Source organism: Mytilus galloprovincialis, chromosome 10 (assembly GCF_965363235.1).
Source record: "Mytilus galloprovincialis chromosome 10, xbMytGall1.hap1.1, whole genome shotgun sequence".
Taxonomy (NCBI): Eukaryota; Metazoa; Mollusca; class Bivalvia; order Mytilida; family Mytilidae; genus Mytilus; species Mytilus galloprovincialis.
The window spans coordinates 52667971-52694735 of NC_134847.1; the positions used below are offsets into that span (position 1 = coordinate 52667971).

Below are 26765 nucleotides of genomic sequence, written 5' to 3' on the forward strand. Positions count from 1 at the left end.
CAATATCATTGGTTCATTTGACAAATATCTTTTTCTGTTTGCACCAAAACAGCAAAACATGAGTTGAGATGTAATAATTAACAGTGTAGTTAAAAGTCTGAGAGATTCAGAATGTATGAGCAGAATGACAATATCATTGGTTCATTTGACAAATATCTTTTTTGTTTGCCTCAAAACAGAAAAATATGACATTAATTTTCTGATTTATATGAAATTTATATTATGTGGGAACTATAGATTCATTAATGACGGTAAATATGCCTATAAAATCTAAAGCAAAAATCAACACACTAGAAGCATGCTTTTTACTGTAAATATGAGGAATTAAAGTCAGTCATGCAAAATAATACCTGTAAATAGTAATTTGATAAAAACTGTGAATTTCTGACAGTTACTGTACTCTTACCTCCATAGTATCGTCTTGCTTATCATGCTTGTCATATTTGTCATATTTCCTCCATTCTTGTATACCCTTCCAGTGGTAGAGATTTCCTAAATGTTTCATATTTTCTTCAGTAAATATTCTAACTTTCTGAGTCTTACTAATCACTGGATTCTGTATCACCTGTTATATAGCCAAATACCATAAATACATGTAAACAAATAAAGCACTACTGTAAATTCAGAAATTAATTGCCTGAATTTATTATTGCAATTTTGTTATTTTAAACTAAAATGTGATTTTAATTTTTGCGATATTGAGACAAATCCTGTTTAATTCATGTAAAATAGTTCAAAATGCAAGATTAAATTATTGCGAATATAACCCTGTCGCATTTTTCGCAAAAATCTTAACATCTCATTAATTTCAGAATTTACAGTATTATGAACATATAGATTCCATCCTACATTTAGTTCAATACAATACTTCTAACAAAAACAAATGTTTAAATGTGAGGCTTGCTGAGCAGTAGGGTGAACAAATTTCACATGCCAGATATCACATAATATTAAGCCAAATACAAAATGTACTGTTGACATCAGAAGAGGTCTGTTTACAATAAGTTCTAAGAATGATATAATCTGGCATGGTCACCTCTACTCCAGAAACTTTTTGGCAATGAACTGAATTTTACAGATGTCGGTAACCTTTTGATCCTAATATTTGAAATAACAAAAATGTGTCCCTAGTACACAGAGGCCTCATTCACACTATCATTTTCTATGTTCAGTGGACCGTGAAAATGTGGTAAAATTTCTAATTTGGCATTACAATTAGAAAGATCATATCATAGGGACCTGTGTACTAAGTTTCAAGTTGATTGGACTTCAACTTCATCAAGAACTACCTCCACCAAAAACTTAAACCTGAAGCGGGACAGACGAACAGACAGACGAACAAACAAACGCACACACGGCAATAATTGTGCCCCTTTAATAGCAGACTTGTTTTTGTACTGTTACGAATCACAGTTTATGACTAAACTCAGTAAAGCCCCGTTGAAATTGCATTTAATTGATAAATTCAACAACACTTACCATTATCTTGATGATATTTTTTCGCTAAAATAATCAAGAATTTTCTCAAAATACTGCTGAAATTTACCCTAAGGAACTTACTTTAAATAAATCAAATTTATTCGGTAATAACTGTCCTTTCCTGGATTTAGATATTTCAGTTTTAAACGGGAAACTCCACACTAAAATTTACGACAAAAGAGACGATTTTTCGTTCCCTATTGTTAATTTTCCATTTTTAGATGGTGATGTTCCTTTGGCACCATCTTACAGTGTTTATATTTCACAACTTGTTGGCTATACCCGTGTCTGTTGTGACGTTTTTGATTTTAACGAACGCAACCTTTGTATTACTGGTAAATTATTAAACCAGGGATATCGTTACCATAAATTACTTAAAACCTTTAATAAATTTTTCCATAGATATAAAGATTTGGTTTTGAAGTTTGGTTGTACCTGTAGAAAACTTATTTCAAACGGGATAGCACATCCTCATTTTTACGGAAATGATTCAGGATGCCAGGAAATTTAGAAATGATCCATGTAAACTTGTCGCTCCTTTAAATAAACTTATTCTAAAAGGTTACCTATTCAACACTGTAATAAGATCATTGAATATTGTTTTTATTGGTATAAATATTGATTTTGTTATCAGTAAATTAAAAGCCAACTAAATATTACTAGTATGTTATATACATATACATATTCATGGATCTACAATCTGTCGATACCTGTAACTTGGCATTGCACAAGGTCATGTTTTTCTCTGGCTGTTTATGACGTCTTTACACTAAATCCATTGGATGTTGGATATGTACGGATTGATTGTTTAGTCTTAGATGCATGATTTTTTTATTAGTTGTTTGTGGCTTTGAACTAGCTGTCAGATAACTGCAAGTACTCTCAGATCTGTTCATTGTGTCTTTTTGTGTTGGGATGTATATAAGTACCCGGCCACGTCCACTTGTATTTTTGTCCATCTGATGAGTTCAGCCTTTTTCAACTGATTTTTATAGTTCGTTCTTATGTTGTACTGTTATACCACTGTCCCAGGTTAAGGGGGAGGGTTGGGATCCCGCTAACATGTTTAACCCCGCCACATTATTTATATATGTGCCTGTCCCAAGTCAGGAGCCTGTAATTCAGTGGTTGTCGTTTGTTTATGTGTTACATATTTGTTTTTTGTTCATTTTTTTTACATAAATAAGGCTGTTAGTTTTCTCGTTTGAATTGTTTTACATTGTCTTATCGGGGCCTTTTATAGCTGACTATGCGGTATGGGCTTTGCTCATTGTTGAAGGCCGTACAGTGACCTATAGTTGTTAATGTCTGTGTCATTTTGGTCTTTTGTGAATAGTTGTCTCATTGGCAATCATACCACATCTTCTTTTTTATATAATGCCCATAAATGGGGCATAGAAATTCATGGGCCCATTACATTGTAGTACTCCTGAGAGTAATTTTAAAAGTAAGAACTTTTCACTTTCTGATGTGGACCTTTGAATTATAAATACCAAAAGACCATGGACCTTGTGCCGTTGACATTATATAATTTTAAACAAGAATGTGTCCATAGTACACGGATGCCCCACTCGCACTATCATTTTCTATGTTTAGTGGACCGTGAAATTGGGGTAAAAACTCTAATTTGGCATTTAGATTAGTAAGATCATATCATAGGGAACATGTGTACTAAGTTTCAATGTTCAGTGAACCGTGAAATTGGGGTCAAAACTCTAATTTGGTATTAAAATTAGAAGGATCATACCATAGGGCACATGCATATATGTGTACTAAGTTTCAAGTTGGTTGGACTTCAACTTCATCAAAAACTACCTTGACCAAAAACTTTAACCTGAAGCAGGACAGACGGATGAACGAAGACGCACAGACCAGACAACATAATGCCCCTCTACTACCGTAGATGGGGCATAATAACTAGAGGCTCTAAAGAGCCTGTGTCGCTCACCTTGGTCTATGTGAATATTAAACAAAGGAAGCAGATGGATTCATGACAAAATTGTGTTTTGGTGATGGTGATGTGTTTGTACATCTTACTTTACTGAACATTCTTGCTACTTACAATTATCTCTATTCTTGCTACTTACAATTATCTCTATCTATAATGAACTTGGCCCAGTAGTTTCAGTGGAAAATGTTAGTTAAAATTTACAAATTTTATGAAAATTGTTAAAAATTGACTATAAAGGACAATAACTTCTAAGGGGGCAATTGACCATTTCCGTCATGTTGACTTATTTGTAAATCTTACTTTGCTTAACATTATTGATGTTTACAGTTTATCTCTATCTATAATAATATTCAAGATAATAACCAAAAACAGCAAAATTTCCTTAAAATTACCAATTCAGGGGCAGCAACCCAACAACATGTCAGATTCATCTGAAAATTTCAGGGCAGATAGATCTCGACCTGATAAACAATTTTACCCGATGTCAGATTTGCTCTAAAGGCTGCGGTTTCAGAGTTATAAGCCAAAATCTACATTTCACCCCTATGTTCTATTTTTAGCCATGGCGGCTATCTTGGTTGGTTGGCCAGGTCACAGGACACAATTTTTAAACAATATACCCCAATGATGATTGTGGCCAAGTTTGGTTTAATTTGGCCCAGTAGTTTCAGAGAAGAAGATTTTTGTAAAAGATAACTAAGATTTACGAAAAATGGTTAAAAATTGACTATAAAGGGCAATAACTCCTAAAGAAATCAACAGACCATTTTGGTCTTGGTGACTTATTTGTAGATCTTACTTTGCTGAACATTTTTGCTGTTTACAGTTTATCTCTATCTATAATAATATTCAAGATAATAACCAAAAACAGCAAAATGTCCTTAAAATTACCAATTCAGGGCAGCAACCTATCAACGGGTTGTCCAATTCATCTCAAAATTTCAGGGCAGATAGATCTTGACCTGATAAACAATTTTACCTCGTGTCAGATTTGCTCTAAATGCTTTGGTTTTTGAGTGATAAGCCAAAAACTGCATTTTACCCCTATGTTCTATTTTTAGCCATGGCGGCCATCTTGGTTGGTTGGCCAGGTCACCGGACACAATTTTTTAACTAGATACCCAAATGATGATTGTGGTCAAGTTTGGTTTAATTTGGCCCAATAGTTTCAGAGGAGAAGATTTTTGTAAAAGATGACTAAGATTTACGAAAAATGGTTAAAAATTGACTATAAAGGGCAATAACTCCTAAAGGGGTCAACAGACCATTTTGGTCCTGTTGACTTATTTGTAGATCTTACTTTACTGAACATTTTTGCTGTTTACAGTTTATCTCTATCTATGATAATATTCAAGATAATAACCAACTAGAGGCTCTAAAGAGCCTGTGTCGCTCACCTTGGTCTATGTGCATATTAAACAAAGGACACAAATGGATTCATGACAAAATTGTATTTTGGTGATGGTGATGTGTTTGAAGTTCTTACTTTACTGAACGATTTTGCTTCTTACAATTATATCTATAATGAACTTTGCCCATTAGTAACAGAGAACTATATTTGGTAAAAATTTACATAAATTTACCAAATTAATGAAAATTGTTAAAAATTGACTATAAAGGGCAATAACTCCTTAAGGGGTCAATTGACCATTTAGGTCATGTTGACTTATTTGTAGATCTTACTTTGCTGAACATTATTGCTGTTTACAGTTTATCGCTATCTATAATAGTATTCAAGATAACCAAAAACGGCAAAATTTCTTTAAAAATTACCAATTGGAGGGCAGCAACCCAACAACCAGTTGTCCAATTCATCAGAAAATTCAGGGCAGATAGATATTGACTTGATTAACAATTAAACTTCTTGTCAGATTTGCTCTAGATGCTTTGGTTTCATAGTTATAAGCCAAAAACTGCATTTTACCCCTATGTTCTATTTTTAGCCGTGGCGGCCATCTTGGTTGAATGGCCAGGTCATTGGACACATTTTTCAAACTAGATACCCCAAAGATGATTGTGGCCTAGTAGTTTCAGTGGAGATTTTGTAAAAGATTACTTAGATTTATGAAAAATGGTTAAAGATTGACTATAAAGGGCAATAACTCCTAAAGGGGTCAACTGACCATTTTGGTCATGTTGACTTATTTGTAGATCTTCCTTTGCTGAACATTATTGCTGTTTACAATTCATCTCTATCTATAATAATATTCAAGATAATAACCAAAAACAGCAAAATTTCCTCAAAATTACCAATTCAGGGGCAGCAACCCAACCGATTGACCGATTCATCTGAAAATTTCAGGGCAGATAGATCTTGACCTGATAAACATTTTTATCCCATGTCAGATTCCCTCAAAATGCTTTGGTTTTTGAGTTATAAGCCAAAAACTGCATTTTACCCCTATGTTCTATTTTTAGCGGTGGCGGCCATCTTGGTTGGTTGACCAGGTCACGCCACACATTTTTTAAACAAGATACCCCAAAGATGATTTTGGCCAAGTTTGGATTAATTTGGCCCAGTAGTTTCAGAGGAGAAGATTTTTGTAAAAGATTACTTTAATTAACGAAAAATGGTTAAAAATTGACTATAAAGGGCAATAACTCCTAAACGGGTCAACTGACCATTTTGGTCATGTTGACTTATTTGTAGATCTTACTTTGCTGAACATTATTGCTGTTTACAGTTTATCTCTATCTATAATAATATTCAAGATAATAACCAAAAACAGCAAAATTTCCTCAAAATTACCAATTCAGGGGCAGCAACCCAACAACCGATTGACCGATTCATCTGAAAATTTCAGGGCAGATAGATCTTGACCTGATAAACATTTTTATCCCATGTCAGATTTGCTCTAAATGCTTTGGGTTTTGAGTAATAAGCCAAAAACTGCATTTTACCCCTTTGTTCTATTTTTAGCCGTGGCGGCCATTTTGGTTGGTTGACCAGGTCACGCCACACATTTTTTAAACTAGATACCCCAAAGATGATTGTGGCCAAGTTTGGATTAATTTGGCCCAGTAGTTTCAGAGGAGAAGATTTTTGTAAAAGATTACTTTAATTAACGAAAAATGGTTAAAAATTGACTATAAAGGGCAATAACTCCTAAACGGGTCAACTGACCATTTTGGTCATGTTGACTTATTTGTAGATCTTACTTTGCTGAACATTATTGCTGTTTACAGTTTATCTCTATCTATAATAATATTCAAGATAATAACCAAAAACAGCAAAATTTCCTCAAAATTACCAATTCAGGGGCAGCAACCCAACAACCGATTGACCGATTCATCTGAAAATTTCAGGGGAGATAGATCTTGACCTGATAAACATTTTTACCCATGTCAGATTTGCTCTAAATGCTTTGGTTTTTGAGTTATAAGCCAAAAACTGCATTTTACCCCTATGTTCTATTTTTAGCCGTGGCGGCCATCTTGGTCGGTTGACCGGGTCACGCCACACATTTTTTAAACTAGATACCCCAAGGATGATTGTGGCCAAGTTTGGTTTGATTTGGCCCAGTAGTTTCAGAGGAGAAGATTTTTATAAAAGTTAACGACGACGACGACGGACGCCGGACGCCAAGTGACGAGAAAAGCTCACTTGGCCCTTCGGGCCAGGTGAGCTAAAAACGGCAAAATTTCCTTAAAATGACCAATTCAGGGGCAGCAACCTATCAACGGGTTGTCCGATTCATTTCAAAAGTTCAGGGCAGATAGATCTTGACCTGATTAACAATTTTACCCCATGTCAGATTTGCTCTAAATGCTTTGGTTTTTGAGTTATAAGCCAAAAACTGCATTTTACCCCTATGTTCTATTTTTAGCCATGGCGGTCATCTTGGTTGGTTGGCTGGGTCACCGAACACAATTTTTAAACTAGATACCCCAATGATGATTGTGGCCAAGTTTGGTAAAAATTGGCCCAGTAGTTTCAGAGGAGAAGATTTTTGTAAAAGCTAACGACGGACGACGACGACGACGACGGACGACGGACGCCGGACGCCAAATGATGAGAAAAGCTCACTTGGCCCTTTGGGCCAGGTGAGCTAAAAAAGAATTAAAACAGGAGAATGAGTTGGCAGTAAATATCAATTGACTTACTTGTTTAGAACTACATACATGATTATATACAACATATTTATCCCATTCCATGTAAGCTTGTTTCTGAATGACTTATAAAAACTGTTTTGTTGATCATGTTGATGATTCAAGAATTATGTTTGACCTATCTCTTTTAACAAGAAGTTAAACATAGCGTTTCCTTAATTTATTATTACAACCGATTTCATTGAGTAAGCAGTCAAAGGTAATATCTTTGGTAAGCTTGCTTGCTAGCTGAACCGTGAAGTCATTATTAGGTAAGGTATACAACCCTCCTTTCGAAGTAGCCTAGTCCTACATACAGATGGATTAGTTATCTGTTGGACTAGTCTACTCTTAAAGGAGGATACTTTACCTAACCTAATAATGACTTCATGGTTCAGCTAGCAAGCAAGCTAACCAAAGATACTACCTTTGCCTACACACTCAATGAAATCGGCTGTAAATTTTACCTTCTCCAGTAATGTATTGAGAACAAGCTGTACCGTTTCTATGTTGTCATAACATAGACCACTAAATAAGCCGCTAGAAAAATCTAAAATGCAGAAATCACTTTATCTTAAAATTGTTTTAGATGAATAACCATGCAATTTGATATTTATTATTGTTCATACATATGTTCCATCTGTTTTTGCGATAACTATCCAACCTCAATTTTCGCAATAACAAAAATCATTGAAAATATTTCAAAGTTAATCTCAAATAACCTAAAGCTTGTACCTTTTACACCTAATGATTTACAAGGAGAACAAGGAGTTGAACACAATGTCCTGAAAAGAACACCCCACTCATATAACACATACTCATACAATGTAACTATGAATTTTTAATTGGTTCAGACATGACAGGTGTCACTATAAGAGAAAGATCTATTTACACAAATAAATTGTACCTGGTAAAAAATTATGCTTATCATACTCAGACTCAAAAATCAACCAATTAAAATACTGGATTGGTTTTGAGTAAAGTTTTATGACAGAGAGCCCAGGCCTCATCACTGTTGCTTTGTCACCTTCATATTTGTTAATTTTTCTGAACAATTTGTCTTTTTGTTTATTCTTTCACCAATTGTTGTTTCTGTACTTCAATTTATTGCCCCCTTCCACAATCAGCCCTGTTGGTATATATTTTCTTTAATTTTTTCGTTATACAGATTACTTATCTAAATACCTTTCAAATCCATGAGCTGTCTTATAACGCTATCACTTCCTGACAACAGAAAACCTAGAACAAAATGAATCATACAAGTCCGCACATCTTGCGGATCCTGAAAAAATACAAATTAGAGGTAATAAATATATTTTATATGATCATACAACTAGTTGAATGATTTTTCAATTTTTTGAGAATCTGCTATAATTTTTGTACATCTATCATGTTATAAATCTTCTTGTCTTCTTGCATATCAAGTTTACTGTGTCTTATAATGTTGTTAGGCTGCTGCAATATCTCTTTGTATTCAATAGAAAAGTAAATACTGTATGTAACAGGCTATTATTTGAACTTGGAATTATTTTTAATTATGGAATTTGCTTGATTTCTTGTTATTGACATTTTTAATAAATTCCATGTTTATTCTGTACTGAAATGTTCTGTGCTGCGCACAACACTTTCTATTACAAAGAAAACACAAGAAATTATGCAAATTCCATGATTAAAAATAATTCCAAGTTCAAACAAGTGAAACTGCGAGCTACTGCTCACTGATGATACCCCCGCCGCAAGTGGATAATATTAATAGTGTAAAAATATGCAAGTGTTTGGTAAACAGGAAGTTGTCGAGTGATGAATCTGAAAACGCATCACACGGTATAGCTGACTTATATAAATCCTGAAACCAAATTTCAGAAATCCTTGTATTGTAGTTCCTGAGAAAAATGTGACGAAAATTTTCAACTTGGCTATCATGTGTAAAATCAGACAAGTGTTCGGTAAACAGGAAGTTGTCAAGTGATGAATCTGAAAACGCATCACACGGTATGGCTGACATATATAAATGTTGATACCAAATTACAGAAAGGGTGGATGTGTAGTTCCTGAGAAAAATGTGACGAAAGTTTCATGGGACGGACTTGACTGACGGACGGACTGATGGACAAACAGAGGTAAAACAGTATACCCCCCCTTTTTTAAAGCGGGGGTATAATAATAGCCTGTTATGTATACATTTTTGTAATTTACAATCTCAAAAGACACACAAAAATGTGGGGAAACATAAAGGCAATGTTAGATATCAGGTTGTTGGCATTACTCAGAGATCTGTTTGATAATTTAAGTCCTAGTAGCTAATGTTTGCTATAAGAATTTATTTATTGTGTCTAAAAACATTTTTCACTGTCTTTTCATAATTGTCTCCAATAGAACTCAATAGCATGTAAGCTAAAAGAATAAAATAAGGAATTGATAATTTGCCCGCCTATGAGATGGTACATGCACATGTTGTAGTTGACGAAAATACACCATCATTTTGGTGGCATGGCAATATTAATGTAAATATAGAAACCTGCTACCATTTTCCACTTTAAGTAGACCACTATACATGTACATTTGTTATAGTATATCAAAACAATTTACATTTGTTATGCTACTAGTACTGTACCATTTATACCATGCCATAACAATTACCATGGCAACTAATGAAAATGTTTAAATTGCCTTGATACTAAAAAGTAAAATTCTAAATCCTGTATGTAAGAGGAATTAAACCATAATACTGCCAACTTATTCATTCTATTAGAACTAACCTTTCTATCTTTTGTCCCATACAGCAACTGTATATTAGGGTTACTTAAGTCAAATAAACCATAATACTGCCAACATAATTAAAACTAACCTTTCTATCTCTTCTCCCATACAGCAACTGTATGTTAGGGTTACTGAAGTCAATCTGTGTAAGGATAGCTCTTGCTGAAGTCTCTCCTAGCATGGTCATAGCTGACAACAGCTTCAGGGTGGTTTTGATTTGACTGGCCTTGTTCCTCTGAGACAAACTGGAGTATAAAGAACCAGTATGGGATCCCCATATCTTCTTCACAATCGTATGTCCAACAGACTGATACTTGGACAAATCGTCAACCAAACGAATCAAAATGCATTCCAAAGTTTCAAATATCAACTGCAGCTGTAAATCAAAAAACAAATTTCATTTTTCAAATTTGTAAACTATTTAATTTAATTGAGGTCTGGAGTATGGGAGTTAGCATGTAGTAACTGCTAGTAGTACTTTATCAATTTATGTTGATTATTATCATTTTGCTTAGTTTCTTCGGTTACTCTTCAGTTATTCTAACATCAGACTTCTCTTAAACAGAATTTATTGTGATTATTGCTTTATGTTTGTTTATAACACATTATCTGTAGGTATAGGGGAGGGACGTCGTACAATGAATGTAATGCATTTGATTTGAAATCTTTCAATTACAATGTATAGCATGTATATGCCTCACCAGAGCAGAAAAAAACAAAAGTATAATATATTTTAAAAGAATCAACAAAACATAATCAAACTCTTTTTAAAGGGACAACAATTTTGTAAAGTAGCTATTTTAAATCAGGCCTCGACAATAACGCTTGTCCGATTGTCCGGTACCAGAGGGGGAAAAGGTCGGACAAGTAAAAGCTGTATCAAGCTTGTCCGTCGGGACAAGTTCAATTATTTTGCAGAAAATACATTTTAATAATCCAACTTTGATGAACAAAGTAATTATAAACAAAAAACAAGAAAACAAATATTAATTTGACATGTGTCTGTATTCTGTTTATTCAAATGCAAAACCGTTTTCTTCTTCTTTCTATAATTTTTAACTGGTTCTTTGTCAGGTACATTTTAAAAGGTAAAAGGTATACTATTCTCGGAAACCAGTTTAACTGATCCGAATCAATGATGCGCTTTGTAGATAAGGTAACTTTACAGGACAGTTCGTCACCGACAGGTTTAGCTCCAAGTTTAATAGACAGTTTGGCACCGTAGGAGACATATTTAGTAGACATGATTGATAGACAGTTTGGCAAGGCAGGAGACAATTCAGGACCAAAACAAATGAGTATCTCATTTTGCTACCTTATTCTGTTCCTTATAATACATACCATACCAGTAATTTTTTCACAAAAATATTTTTTTTATTTACCGTAAAATTCACAAAATCATATTTGATCATAAGTAGAAAAAAAACAATACTTGCAATATAGTGACCTATAGTTGTAAATTTCTGTGTCATTTGGTCTCTTGCTGAGAGTTGTCTCATTGGCAATCAGACCTTATCTTCTTTTTATTGATTGTACTTGAATACACTTTTTTCAACTTAGAAAAATATACGATACAAATGTTTTTTATGAAATGAGCGTACAGGCCTATCAGATGGTGCCTCATGTGCAGAGTCTGATGATACTAGCATTGATGAAAACTAGAACCTAAGTCCTGTGACATGACTAGATTCAGTTGTACTTGACTCATATTTTTGAAAAGTATTTCAAAAGAAAAACATCAAATTCTATTCTAATGTTTAAATTCGTTTTGTTCCTTTAATCAACTTAAGATGTAAAAACGTTATTTTTAGTAAAAGAAATTTGGACAAGTAACAATCTCATTCGGACAAGTAAGTTTTGGTATGTACTTGTCCTACTGGACAAGTTGAAAAAAAGTTATTGTAGAGGCCTGTAAATATGCTGCAAACTTTGAAAATGCAATTATTGTACCAATTTTTGGGGCATTTACATAATATATTTTCCTGTTCCCTAAAAATTTTTATCAAAATTTGCAAAGTAATGCCTGAATGCCATGTGATAATGTTACGGAAAGGCATGTGATAATAGCTGAAGCATGCGATAAATTTTTCATATCACCCTGCTAAACACCAATTTAGAAAATATGGAATTCACACAAATTCAATGCTATTATCATACTGTAAAAAATACAAGCTATGTCAGATATTTACACTAAGTATATGATAAATGTAAAATATTGTATAGTACCTCTGATGGTTTTCTTTTCCCTCCTTCTAACAGTTGCAGTATTTCTGTACATTCTTCTGATGATCTACAGTACCCTGCTACAATGTCATATCCTTCTCCCTCTAAAAACTTGTCCGCAGCATCATGGAATTTGTCTAAAGCTACAAAACCATATAAAAAGTTGAATATTTCAATTATATTTGTATTATAGCCATATAGGGTAGAATTATTTATTACATATCTTTTTTACCAAAATTAGGATCCATTATGGAGGGCATATATCAAGTATATTGTTGCCACACAGGGGTTCATTACCTTTCATGTTGACTGTTTTTTTCCATGTTTGTAGATGGTACTTTACAATTTATTCAATGAACATCTTATATAAAAATTCATACATTAAGGAGGAAGTTAGTGTCTTTTTATTATTTTGATGTACAATACCTGGCAATGTACAGTGTTTTTCGTTAGATGTTTTTATTTATGTCCATCTAACAGCGTCACTGAAAGGTGTCAAAGCAAAATAGTATAATAGCCTTTCAAGACGTAATAATTATAATTAGTCCAAAAAATTATTGTGATTTTGAAGTCTTGAAAGGCTACTATACTTTTTCGCTTAGACGTCTTGCAACATCAGCGTCCATGTAAGTAAAAAAGGACAATAGCCTTTCAAAACATCATAATTATTTGGACTAACTATGCGGTTTTCATGTCGATCCGGCCCCACGTCGATACGGCCCAAGTCAATCCAGCCCACGTCGATCCGGCCCAATGTTGATCCGGCACATATTTTAAGTCGATCCAGCAACAATAAAAAATCTATTTATAAGGAATAAAAATAAAGATATATATTAATTGTAATTCATAAATGTTTATGAATTTTATTATAATGAAAAGGTGTACGGTAAAAAAAAAAAGGCCTTGGACAAAAATTTTCTTTAGATGAGTATAAAACAACTAGGTTAATAATGTTTTAATAACAAGTTTTCAAGATTATTGGGTATTAAAATCATAGGACAATCAACAGACATCAACATTATAATTAGCAGTAATTAGCATTTTCTTTCAATTGAGTGTGATCTTAACATTTTCATTCTGTGCTGAGACTACTATAACTAATAGTAGTCTCAGATCTGTGTAATAACAAATAGTTATATACACAACGGTACAAGCCGATCCCCAAGCTAATACATACAAACTTTGTTTTTGTTTAAAGTTCTTAAAAATTCTCAAATTGAGAAATGTTGTTTGATGAATCCTTTCTATAAAAGAGGAGACAGAATGCGTTTGCTTTTAATATCACAAATGTTTTTTTTCAAAATATTGTCAACTTTAAAAAAAAATATATTGACTATATTCGATATTACAAAAAAAACCAAAACAAGTGTTAAAGAAGCCTCTGATGTTACCTGAAAAAAAAATACAATTAATTATTATAGGACATAACACGAAACAAAAGATCAAACTATAAAGACCTTGTTGATTACGTAACTTTAATCAATCAGGATTTGAGTGAATTAATTGATTACAAGAGGCATTACCTTAGTTTAGCAAATTAACCTGACGATATCGGGATATGGGTATTTAGTCGGATCTTAACACGTACTTGTGATTTGTTTAAAACCGGTTTTAACGAAGAAATGTCGAAATGTTCAGAACTTAATTAAATCTGTTTTTGGGTAAGATGGTGCAAGCATACGATTTTTATTGCGTCTTACACTTTGAGAAGCGAATAATCTTTAGCTACTTTATTTAAATACTAGAACACACCCGCGAAATCGCGGGCATTCAGAGCGTAGTTTAAAGTATGTAAAGTGTTGTTGGAAGAATTTTGTAAAATACAGAATGACTGGAGAATTTCAGCAAAAATATCATAAGTCATAGGTTATTGGGGACAGGAAAATGTTTTTTTACCCTCCACCTTTATTTCCAAAGTTCCCAATTTTTGGTTTTCTATCAATTTCAATATGAACATACATTAGTATGTTATGAACATTTATTTAAGTAAGGAGCCTGTAATTCAGTGGTTGTCGTTTGTTTATGTGTTACATATTTGTTTTTCGTTCATTTTTTGTACATAAATAAGGCTGCTAGTTTTCTCGTTTGCATTGTTTTACATTGTCATTTCGGGCCTTTTGAAGCTGAGTATGCGGTATGGGCTTTGCTCTTTGTTGAAGGCCGTACGGTGACCTATAGTTGTTAATATCTGTGTCATTTTGGTCTCTTGTGGAGAGTTGTCTTAACATGGCAATCATACCACATCTTCTTTTTTTTTTATGTAATCAATGAATTTTGTAAAAGATTTAATGACTGGAGAATTTCAGAAAAAGTATCAAAAGTTCACATGAATAATTTTAGCGCTTATCTGTATATTATGAACATTCATTACTATATAAATAAAGCGTATTTACTTTCAATTCTAAGTTTACTAATCGATCCATGGTGATCATTGATATACTATACAGACCCTCTCTATTTAATTAACTCTGTGACCGCCGTGGATAGTAAACTTGAAAATGATAGCAGATAAAATTCTAAAAATACACTTTATTCGTAGTATATGTATGTTCAAAGTATACAGAAAAACGCAAACCGGAAGTCTAATCTGACTTAAAATTTCGTACAATGACGGGACAATATCCGGATGCCTTTTTTCTCGTTTTTCTCCTAAAATAACTCAATCTGAATAATCATATGAATGGATGACAAATGCGACTATGCACTGTACCTATAGGACACAGAGGCGTGTTGATTAATTTATTCTGGAAAGAAGAGAAGCGACACCAAAAATGAGGTCTTCTCGTTTAATAGTATAGATTGTGTAAAAACGTTAATTATGAGCTATGAAAGTCAAGTGGCTCAAGCATTTTACTGAGGAAGTTTTAAAAAAATGCAAAGAAATATTTTAACAGTGGGTTAGATTTCATTAGTCTTTACTATCTATAGATTAACAACTTTTGCCTGGGGACATATTATGACAAGTTAACGACCCTACACTAATTAACAGTCACAACAGGTGTCATAATTAGTTGTTGTATGTAATCGGATTACCTAATGGGTCATAATAATCCTCAAAATTAATTTGTAACCACAAATTCAGTCAGACAGCCTTTCAATTTTAATCAATTTATCATACAAGCACAATTTGCAACGTTTACCCTACTTCCGTGACAAAATCGTAGTTAACTAAAAGATGAGAACTGTATTGAACTCTCAAGAAAACATGGTTTATCTTGAAATCCGTTTAATTTTTGCAACCAGACTTTGTGTGTCTGTTGATTTAAAATCGACGCCATTTTGTAATCACTTCTACTGTGTTATTGTATAAGCCTCTGCCGGTAAGAACACCTCTGAATACAAAGAAAGATAACTCAAATTTTATCTGTTTTCTCATTAATAATGATAAATCAAAATCTGTATTCATCCTTCTAACTTTAGGACATGTAGGTTTAGGTCTTTTGAGTTATGGTTCATAGATACATGTAAGAAGGTCTTTGAAGGGGGAAAAGGGGGGGCGGGGCAGGGCTTCCAAATGGTCATATATTCCCTTCGTTTGTATAATGTCTGGTAAAAGTCCGGCTGGGCAAAGCATGAAACGGTCATCTACTTCTTAGTTTTCAAGGCTTTTCAGTCATTTAAATTCACAATCTTTTTGACCCAACCTTTTGCCTTTAACATCCACACATCCAGTCATAAAAGTGACATGATGATTAATTACTATCAAAACAACCCCTACTCCAATACTTTCTAATTTTAATCAAGGCTAATTAGTTGTTGGACAGCTGAAAGCTACCTGTTCAGGTGACAGGTAAACTATTTTCAGTATCGGACATCGTAAAAATTATCCGTCTATTCACAATTATTTTCTTACATTTCAGCGGTTTGTATCTAATTGATTTAGTAAAAAAGATTAAAATTATAAAAATTAGTTTATCAACATGATTTGATGAAAAAATTAAAAAGGTTTTAAATGAAAACTTGTCAGAACTACGTTGTATGAACTAGAACACGTGTGCGCATGTGCACAGGTGGGAAATTTAATTATGCAACCTACATTTCTTCAAAAATGCAAAAAATTATCATTGATACCTGTATCTAACGTTCATTTCAAGTATTTTGTTGAAGAAATAAAGTGGAAAGAGCTTCTTCACTCAGTCGTGGTTTGAAACGTATACAGAGTTTACGTATCCGTTTATGGTCCATGTTTTACCATTGTCAAGTCAACATCTGGTTTAGGAAAATGTGATTTTAAAAACGAAAGTAACGTTTTTGACAATGTCATTTTGCACAAATAAAGAGTCTGAGGCAGATATGAGCACGCTGATGAGCACGTTGATGTGCACACTATGAATGATGCACTGCCAATTTAACAGTTTACATCTGAACATCAAATTCATATCAAAGTAAAGTTTAAAATCGTTTTTTTTTTAATCTCGTGTCAATCATTGGGATGGCCAACTGATTACCATAATTGGCTTTTGTGACTAAGTTTTAAGGGATTAAAATCAGGATCAGATATAAATGTCCGGCTGGCTCAAATATTTTTGGGAAGCCCTGGTGAGGGGGGGTCTCTACTTTGAATCCTTTATTTTTAATGTCATTTTTCTCTATTCTTCAGTTATTTGTAAATTTAAAAATTTTTAATAGTACAAGAATCATGCAAATAAAAGAAAATCAAGGCCTACAAGCTCATCATTTGAATGTATTCCAAAAGGAAAAAAGAACGAGAAATGGGACTATTTTAGGAGTAAAAACAATGCAAACAGAAACATCGCAAAAATTGTAACTCTTAAAAATCTGGACGCGCGCTAAATCCCCCATAGAGATTTTCAAAAGTTGGCAGGTCTGGGATTGATGCCGGATCGGTTTGGGACCGGTACTGGAATAACTGGATACCACTAAAGACTAAAGACTAAAGCTGTGCTAATTGTTGAAGGCCGTATGGTGACCTAATATTGCTTATTTCTGTGTCATTAGTCTCTTGAAAATCACACCACATCTTATTTTTTTACTTAAGATAGAGCTACTTTGTTTTTTCTTGACGAAAAATTATTAGTGAGATCCATCAACACAAATATTTGTTGGTCTTACCTAAGAATGTGGTGATGGGATCTTTTAATTCAACTTTGAAATGCACTTCTGTGTATTCATCCTTTTCTGTCTTCTTCTTTTTGGGTGATTTAATTACAGTAGAATCTGATTTTCTCTTATTGTGAGTTTTATCCTTCATGCTCACATGTGATTTTCATTTCCTCCTTTCTATTGACCTCTAGAGTTTTCTGTCGTTTTTAAGTTCCGAATAAATTGTTTCTAAAATTAGAAAAGAACCAGCAATCGTTCCAGATATTACTCACGACTTGAATGACATCACGAACAAAAACAACACAGGATCACAAGAGAAAAAGTCATTATATAAATCTTCTTTTGACCAACTAGGGTTCTAAAATCATAAACAGAGAAAATGGACAGTATCCTTTTAATAATGATGAAAATCTGTTTCTAAGATTCAAGAAAGATACGAGTTTTTGTTGTAGTGTTTAAAAATGTAAAATTAATATGATATGTACAACGGAAGTAAGTTTTACCAGTTTGGGAAGATCTCCAGGCTTATAAAGGAATATTATTCCCACAAAGAGTATTACTTTGGTCCAGCTTGGTTTTCAAGATGGGAGCCAATCATAGCTCGCTGATTGATAATTCTCAAGGACATTTGTCTTAGTGCATGTAGTGTGTAAAAAGGTAAACAGCAGTTTCAGCCAGATGTTTGAGGGCTATACTATAGTCACTTTTACGTGAGATGCAATCAATTTCATTTTCATTTAAATTAGGGAACCAAGGATATATATCTCTTGCTTTACATATGCGTAAGTCCTTCAAGGGGGTCTCATGGGGGGGGGGGGGGGGGTTCTGATCCCGGATCCCATTTACTGTTTTGTCAGATTAGGGTATCCCGCTTACACTAGGTAAATAAGCAATTCTGATTTTTTTGGGTAATTTCTGGTGTCCCCCAAGACTTCATTTCCCTTTTTCACAGCATGAAAATTTGATTTTCACGTGTCACGCTTACAAAAAATCAGCAATTCCGCTTTAAGCTTAGACTCCAATGAAACCCACTTCAAGGACCTGGATCTTTCAAGGCTTCAGGCATGTACAAATATAGACAGTTATTGCATGATTTGACTGACATGATGCTTAATTATTTAGATGAGAACAAGGATCTGGAAATCTTGTTAAAAAATTTCACTTAGGACGAAGTTAGGTAATTCTCAGGGGACATTCCTCATCAACAAAACATTGGGTTCCTGTTTATGTTTTAAAACCAGGTGTCACTAGCTCTGCATAAATGAAATTGTAAGGACTCAGTCAGCACCGAAATCTTTTCCGACTACTAGTCCAAAGAATCAATATGCCTACATCATGTACATTTTCTTTATGTGTCTAAACAAAGCTTTGCATAAAACTTAATTATAAAGCATAAAATATTACTACTAGCATGACTAGTCTAAGGCATCAGACTAGTGGAAAACAGTGCAGACTGTGACTGTTTCACTGCATAATCATCAGCCCTTTAAAAATGTTTAAATCCATATTTGGAAATGAATTTTATGAACTTCAGTCTTCAGTCTTGGAACGATTAAAATGACAGTATATTTTATACATTTTGTATTACTCTTTGCCATCTCAGACTTTGCAAATGAATAAAATGTAGAAAATAACTGACTATTTACATTCATGACATTGGATTACAATTGTACTGACTATTATATTTATTCATCTGTTTTAAACCAATTATCATAAAAAAAATGTATTTGTTATATATTTTCATGATTTTCCTTAATTTATGTTCAGAACATTTATTTAATCTTAAATTTGCTGCCAAAGATCTTGAAAGAAATGCCAAAAAAAGTGAAAAGTCAGAAAGAGAAGAAAAAACAAAGTTGAAAAAGGTAAACTATAACATCTGCAAATCAACATTTATTGATTTTTTTTTTTTATCATACGTAAATGGCCATGATTGCATTATGAAATTAATATCAAAGTAAGGAGAAGTGGTATGATTGCACATGTGACAAATGACTATCCTCCAGAGACCAAATGCATAGATGGTAGCAACTGAAGGGCCCTGTATAGTCTCCAACAATGAGCAAAACCCACGCCATAATAATTGACATAAATATAGGCCATTAGTTTTCTTGTTTGAATTGTTATACATTTGTAATTTAAGGGTCTTTTATAGCTGACTATGCCGTATGGGCTTTGCTCATTGTTGAAGGCCATACAGTGACCTATAGGTGTTAATTTCTGTGTCATTTGGTCTTTTGTGGAGAGTTGTCTCATTAGCAATCATACCAAATATTCTTTTTTATATTTTAAATGCATATATTTATAGTAATGCGGCGTAAAGCAACCAACAATCATATATTTATAGCAATGCAGGTATCTAATGCCTTGTCTGACAAAAAGAAAAAAAAAATAAACAAGAAAAGCAATGGCCTGATTTATAAAGATGTATACAAAAACAACATTGTATATATATATGATAAAGATTTGTTTGTATGTCATATATAGTATCAAACATAACATAATGTATTCTAAACTTGTTCTATACATGGTCAACAATAAGAGGTATTTAATTTACACCACAGAGAAAAGAAGATGCTCAGCATGAATGGAGTGTAACATTGTGTTTACATTGCTGTAGTTTGAGGTATAAAATTTACACCACAGAGAAAAGAAGCCCAGCATGAAAGGAAGTTTAGAATTGTGTTTACATTGATGTAGTTTTAAATTTAACATGTTTAATGACAGTTTTTATATTTGAAAATATAGGCAATTCAGAAAGGTAACATGGAGGGGGCCAAAATACATGCAGAAAGTGCCATACGACAAAAGAACCAAGCACTAAATTATCGTAGAATGAGTGCCAGAATTGATGCTGTAGCTGCTAGAGTCCAGACGGCTTTAACCACAAAACAGGTAAGAAATTGATTTTTGTATAAAAATACAAACATGACAAGCAATGTTCATGAATCAAGTTTTTGAAATATTATATACTCAGTCATAATCAGACACAACCTTATCCAGTGACATACATGACATATTTTAGAACTATTGGAACTATAGGGTCATTTTATTTTCCTCATCTTAAAAAAGTACCTTTAAAAAAACATAAAAGTATTCTAAATGAACAGCTACAATTATGATATTGTGGTTTGATATTACTTGTTTGGTACCAACTTGTGTTGATTTCATGGGTATATCAATGTATTTGGGAACCACAAATTTAAATGTTCAACAAAGTATAAATTTTCATAGGGATTATATAATGATATATGAAGACTTTACTTTGGCAAAACTTTGAAATAAAAAATCCACAAACATACAATTTCAATTCAACCAAAAATTGGTACTCGTGTAAATAAATGAATCCACCATTATTGATCAAAAGCTAGTTAATATTTTTATGTCTTCCAAGGGCATGAAGTTTTACCCTTGTCTGTTTGTAGTCCTGAAATAGGTAACCATTCTCTAACACAAGTTTGACTTAGCTAAACCAAATGTTATGAAACTTAAACACAATGCTTATAACAACAAAACACAGATCTATGGAAATTGAAATATGATGGCACTACTTTTAACATTCTAGAGTTATGCCCCTTTACAAATTGAAGAATTGCCGAAATATTCTTTTAGTACTCTAACTGAAGTTTGTCTCACCCAAATGTTATGAAACTATAAACAATGCTTATAAAAACAAAACACAGATCAAACTTGAATTGGGGTGACATCACTTATATGTTTCTAGAGTTACGCACCTTTACATATGGAAAATTGCTGAATTTTTCTTTTCTGTTCTCAAACTTGAGTTTGCCTCAACTAATTGTTATGAAACTTATACATAAGTTTATAACCACTGTCCACATAATACAGATCAAGTTGAAAAATTGGGTGGCGTTACTTTGATGTTCTTGAGTTATACCCCTTTATAATGAAAAAAGCTGATGTTTTTTTTGGTTTTTGTTTTCTTACAAAATATTTCCTTGGAATTTTCAGGTTACAGGATCTATGGCAGGTGTTGTGAAGTCTATGGAATCTGCAATGAAATCAATGAATTTAGAAAAGGTAAGGTAACATCGACCAGTATAATAGAGACTAGGATAAAAACTAGTTTTATAAAAGATGTAGTAGGGTAAAAACTAGTCATATAACAGAGGCGGTAGGGTAAAAAATTAGTCATACAACAATGTCGGTAGGATATAAACAAGTTGTTAAACAAAGGGGTAGGATAAATTTAGTTGTATAACAGAGTCAGTAGGATAAAAACTAGTTGTATAACAGATGTGGTAGGATAAAAAGTAGCCGTATAGCAGATGTTATAGGGTAAAAAGTAGTTGTATAACAGATGTTATAGGGTAAAAAGTAGTTGTATAACAGAAGCAGAAGGGTAAAATCAAACAATATAATACAAAATGTTTAAGAATGTTAATGGTTTAGAAAGTTGTGTCATTAATTGAAAAGGGCCTTGATGGATGAGTGGTCTAAGTAGTTAAACTTAATATGTATTACCAGTCTGTCAACGCTGGTGTTGTGAGTTCAAAACTCAGCAAATGGTAGGTGCACTCGACTACAATCTAAATTGATTAGGATTTTAAGTTTTTCTGTTGAGGTTGTTGGTTCTATCCCAGCACTCTTTCATCCGCCAACAAAGAAAAAGACAAACAATAATAGTACACAAAACACAACATAGAAAACTAAAGACCAAGCAACACAAACCCCACCAAAAACTGGGGGTGATCTCGGGTGCTGTGGAAAGGTAAGCAGATCCGGATCCACATGTGGCAACCATTGAGTTGCTCATGTTATTACAAACCTGGTATGTAGTCCAATTTGTTAGGTCACATTGTGAAAAGGAAAGGAGACTGTAGTATTGACATTAGGAACATATATGATATCATCTGTGAAATAGTTACTTCATAAAGGTCAACCAACTTGTGATGGCGTCCATGAAATTTACGAGGCGATATTTAAAATTCCTCACCATTTAATTTGGAACTCTTGGTTTAATAGCTTCCTTGTGAGCAGCAACTCTCTATCAAGGAAATAGGAAATATAGTATCAAGGGAGATATACACTCTGTATGCAGGAGATGCTGGAGTGTTGCTACATATATATGGAAAGTTCACAATTTGGAAGACGATATCAACTCTTTTGTTGTAAAGATTTTTAACACACAGCTGACTTTTAATGAAAATGGTGATAACACCAGTCAATCATTGAATTGTTGAATAATTGATTGACTAGTCTGTTACTGTTTGTAGTAAGTTCCTGGTATTTTTAGTTAAATACAAGCAATGTATGTATTTAAATGTACCAGTAGTAAAATTTTTACATTGTAAACATTTGTGTATTATCATGAATGATGATGATGATGACTTGAAAATCTGAAGTAAAACTGATGACTAAATATTCCATTGTAGGTATCACAGTTAATGGACAGATTTGAAACACAGTTTGAGAACTTAGATGTGCAATCACAAGTAATGGAGAACACCATGTGTAATTCGTCAACATTAACCACACCACAAGGAGAGGTGGATGGCTTAATGCAACAAGTAGCAGATGAAGCAGGGTAAGGAAGATAATCTTGTAAACCAAATTACTGTGAACTTATTATTATTAATTGTAAACCAATTTTTGTGTGTTTCGTAGGTACAGGTGTACCACGAATTTAAATTTTCAATGAATAACTTATTTTCAATAGTCCTTGTATACAGAGATTCGCAAAACCAGGAAATATCCACAAAAACTGTGAAAGTACTTTAATTCGTGGGTATCAATTTCCGTGGTTTCAACAAAATTTACATATACATTGATTTTTGAATTCGTGGATTTAAGTTTTCTTGAAAAAAAATTGAAATATTGAAGCCTTAAGAAACAAAGGTTACAATTAATCTGGATTGAAGGAAATTGCAAAGTAAACATTGACCTGTATAAATCGTAGTGACAACACTTATAAACCTATAGCTAAGATAAAGTGATCAACAGATTAAAGACCATCAAATGTGTCCATAAACATGTCACCTTAAGAAAATAGTAACATAATCAAAGACTATAAACGTACATGTATCTTGAATTGTAAAATGATTCTTATCAAAATCAAGCACAGCATGAAATTATTATTTCCCATATGTACGAGGACTATGAGGATATAAAATGAACACTTTAACATACTAGCATATTAATAACGGAAATCTGACTTTCATCGATCAAAAATATTTTTTATGAGAATAAAAAGATTAAAAGTTGTACAGTTTATGTTATAAAAGATTAACTGGGTATAATCCTGCATGCAGTTGTAGTTCATAGTGCACTTGCCCTGTGAATTCTATTATAGTATTCTCAGATTTTGCGTTATTCAATATATTCTCTAGATCATTACAGTAGTCAAACCTACATGGGGATCTTTCCATGTCTTGATTTGGAAAATGGTTGTTTTATTTTGTTGGGCACTTGGTACCCCACGAATAAAAGTACTTCACAGTATGCAAGTTTTCAGCAATCAATGAAAATTGATACCCACGTAAAATAAATGAATCCATAGTATTGTGTGGCTACTTCTTTCATGTGTAGACCATTCTTGTCTACATTACAACTGTTTGTTTACACAATTTTGTAATAGTGTAAATTCAGAAATTTTTGTCATGTCTTTATAAATGTTGCATTATCAGGTTTGCAATACTAAAATATTTCATGCATAATTTCAATATTGACTTTTTATAATTAAGCCTAGCTTTTCTAACAGTTATCAGAAGTAATAAATAAATAGATGTATAAATTATTGGTGCTGAGGACACTCATATATAAGCCACAATTTTTTTTTAATAAAATGGAGAATGGAAATGGGGAATGTGTCAAAGAGACAACAACCCGACCATAGAACAGACAACAGCAGAAGGTCACCAACAGGTCTTCAATGCAATGAGAAATTCCTGCACCAGGAGGCGTCCATCAGCTCGTCCCTAAACAAAAATATACACTAGTTCAGTGATAATGGAAGTCATACTAAACTCCAAATAATACACAAGAAACTAAAATCAAAAATGATAAAAGACTAACAAAGGCCTGAGGCTCTTGACTTGGGACAGGTGCAAAAAATAGGGCAGGGTTAAACACATGTTTATGAGACACAAGTAAACGCATAAAAATACACACATTAATATACATTTAAGAATAGCTGTACAAATGTTGGTACTGCAAGTACAAAGTAGGTTTATTAGAAATTAAGGTAAAGATTTACACTGCCAGTGTGCCACATAAAAAAATAAATATATGGATTGGGTCAGAAGGTTGACCATTCACTAGCGCAGTAGCCCACTAATTTACCCTGCATAGAGTATGTGCATATGTTTTAAACATGCACACAACATCACAAGCATTAAAGGGTATGAAATTCATAGTCCCCATGCCTTATTTCTTTACAATTAAACTCAGTGCTTTCAATATGATAATAAAACCCTCAATTTGAATAATTAAGTTTGACATTTTTTTATATTGCAGACTTGAATTAAATATGGACCTACCATCAGCTCAGGGGTCAGCAATTGGGACTGCATCATCAACACAAGCATCATCAGAACAGGTTGGTTTATGTCATTATTTCATTAAATTCTATAAATAGACAGACAAGTTCTGATAATTTAATACTTGGCAAAGATCCATAATGAGCACTTTAAGTTGTTAGAATTAGCTGTCTCCCTTGTAGAGACAAATCCTTGTTATCGCTTCTTTGCCTTTCATAGTGTGCAAAGCATACTGGCCGCCTTGATATAGCCAAAAGTGGTGAAAAAAACAAAAAATTCAAATAAATCTGATTATATCTAGACTTTACCCAAAATTTCTTTAATACATTAATTAGATGTACGTATACGTTGCACAGGGATATTTTATCCCAAAATTTGTTTTGAGGTTCCTATATATATAGTTTACACATTTTCAAGCATATCATTTCTCATCAAATGAAAAAGAAAGTAACAAAATCCTTTTGAATACTGTAAATTCAGAAATTATTGTGAGGTTTTTATTGTTGGGAAAAATTCGACAGAGTTGTAAATGCAATAATTTAAACTCTCATTTTGAAATACTTTATATGAATTAAACAGGATTTTTCTCAACAACATAAAAATTAAAATTGCATTTAAGTCTAAATAACAAAATCGCAATAATAAATACAAGCAATAATTTCAGAATTTTTAGTAATTTTTTTTAAAGAAAATGCACTGTATTTGGTAAACATTTAATCGATCTCTTGAGTATGTTTAAACTTCCAACACTTTTCAATGCAAAACAGAATAATTGAGACAATAATTTTGGTTTAAAACCCAGTTCTAATAAGTACAAGGTACCATATGTTTTTGAATATACAGATAGATATTTCAAAGTAGTTGCCCTTTAATACCAATATTAATTAAAAAAATTCATGACAAAAGAATTTTTCAACAGCATTTTATGCTCTTTATTTATATATATTTGGATGTTTATTGAAAATATGATTTCTAATTATAGGATGAATTATCAAACAGACTGGCAAAATTACGGCAGATGTGAAGATATAATGGATATAGGAACATGGATAATTATAGCGCATTATATTTCATTTCTAGCAAAAGATCAAAACTGTGAATTCCAGACACTTATCTTCTGATTCATACAAAAACTATTGCATGATAAGTTTATGCAACTAAGACTAATTAGAAAGGTGCATTATATTGATAGATTCAATTATTTGTTTGACAAAAAATTATGAAAATATTCGGCAAAAGATATTGTTGGACTTTTCTTCACTGACTTATTGGTTATTAAAAATTCAAAACAATATACTGGTAATAAAAACAAAACTTAGTTTATTTCTACATGTAGTTTCATCATGAAGTAGATGATATTTGTCTTAATTATATCTTGAAAGATCAATGTTAATGAGAAACTAAGAAAACCACCCTTCCAAGACAAAAAAAATCATCCAATGTTTTATTATTTTCAAATAGGCAATGAAAGTAGATTGAATAAAAATACACATATTACACTTTTAAATATGTCCATATTATTATGATTTTACTATGTTTTATTATGTAATTGTGTACAAATAATATTTTGTCTTTACATTTTCTCTTTGTTATATTAATTAGACATGTTGTATGAGTGAATGTTACATAAAGTACATATTTATGATGTGGGTTTAGTTTTGTCTTGGCTGCCATACAGGTTGCATAATGCAAGACATAGG

At 32.8% G+C, this 26765-nt stretch overlaps 2 protein-coding genes across 2 annotated transcripts in view; one reads left to right on the forward strand and one right to left on the reverse strand.

Moving 5' to 3' along the window:
- Positions 1-17762, reverse strand: part of LOC143047816 (nucleolar pre-ribosomal-associated protein 1-like) — a 57944-nt gene extending 40182 nt beyond the window's left edge. The window contains exons 1-6 of the mRNA XM_076221097.1: positions 17576-17762; positions 12506-12645; positions 10368-10655; positions 8705-8801; positions 7987-8069; positions 407-565 (exon numbers count right to left, since the gene is read on the reverse strand). Coding sequence (XP_076077212.1) covers positions 407-565; positions 7987-8069; positions 8705-8801; positions 10368-10655; positions 12506-12645; positions 17576-17714 — 906 coding nt within the window. The 5' untranslated portion in view covers positions 17715-17762. The remainder of the gene's footprint in view (positions 1-406; positions 566-7986; positions 8070-8704; positions 8802-10367; positions 10656-12505; positions 12646-17575) is intronic.
- Positions 17763-17816: 54 nt separating this feature from the next.
- LOC143047817 (charged multivesicular body protein 1b-like) lies at positions 17817-26708 on the forward strand. The gene is made up of 7 exons (XM_076221098.1): positions 17817-17952; positions 19334-19431; positions 20315-20461; positions 21539-21607; positions 22963-23114; positions 25043-25124; positions 26048-26708. The coding sequence occupies exons 1-7, from the start codon at positions 17946-17948 to the stop codon at positions 26087-26089; spliced, it is 597 nt and encodes a 198-aa protein (XP_076077213.1). The 5' UTR covers positions 17817-17945; the 3' UTR covers positions 26090-26708.
- Positions 26709-26765: the final 57 nt, after the last annotated feature.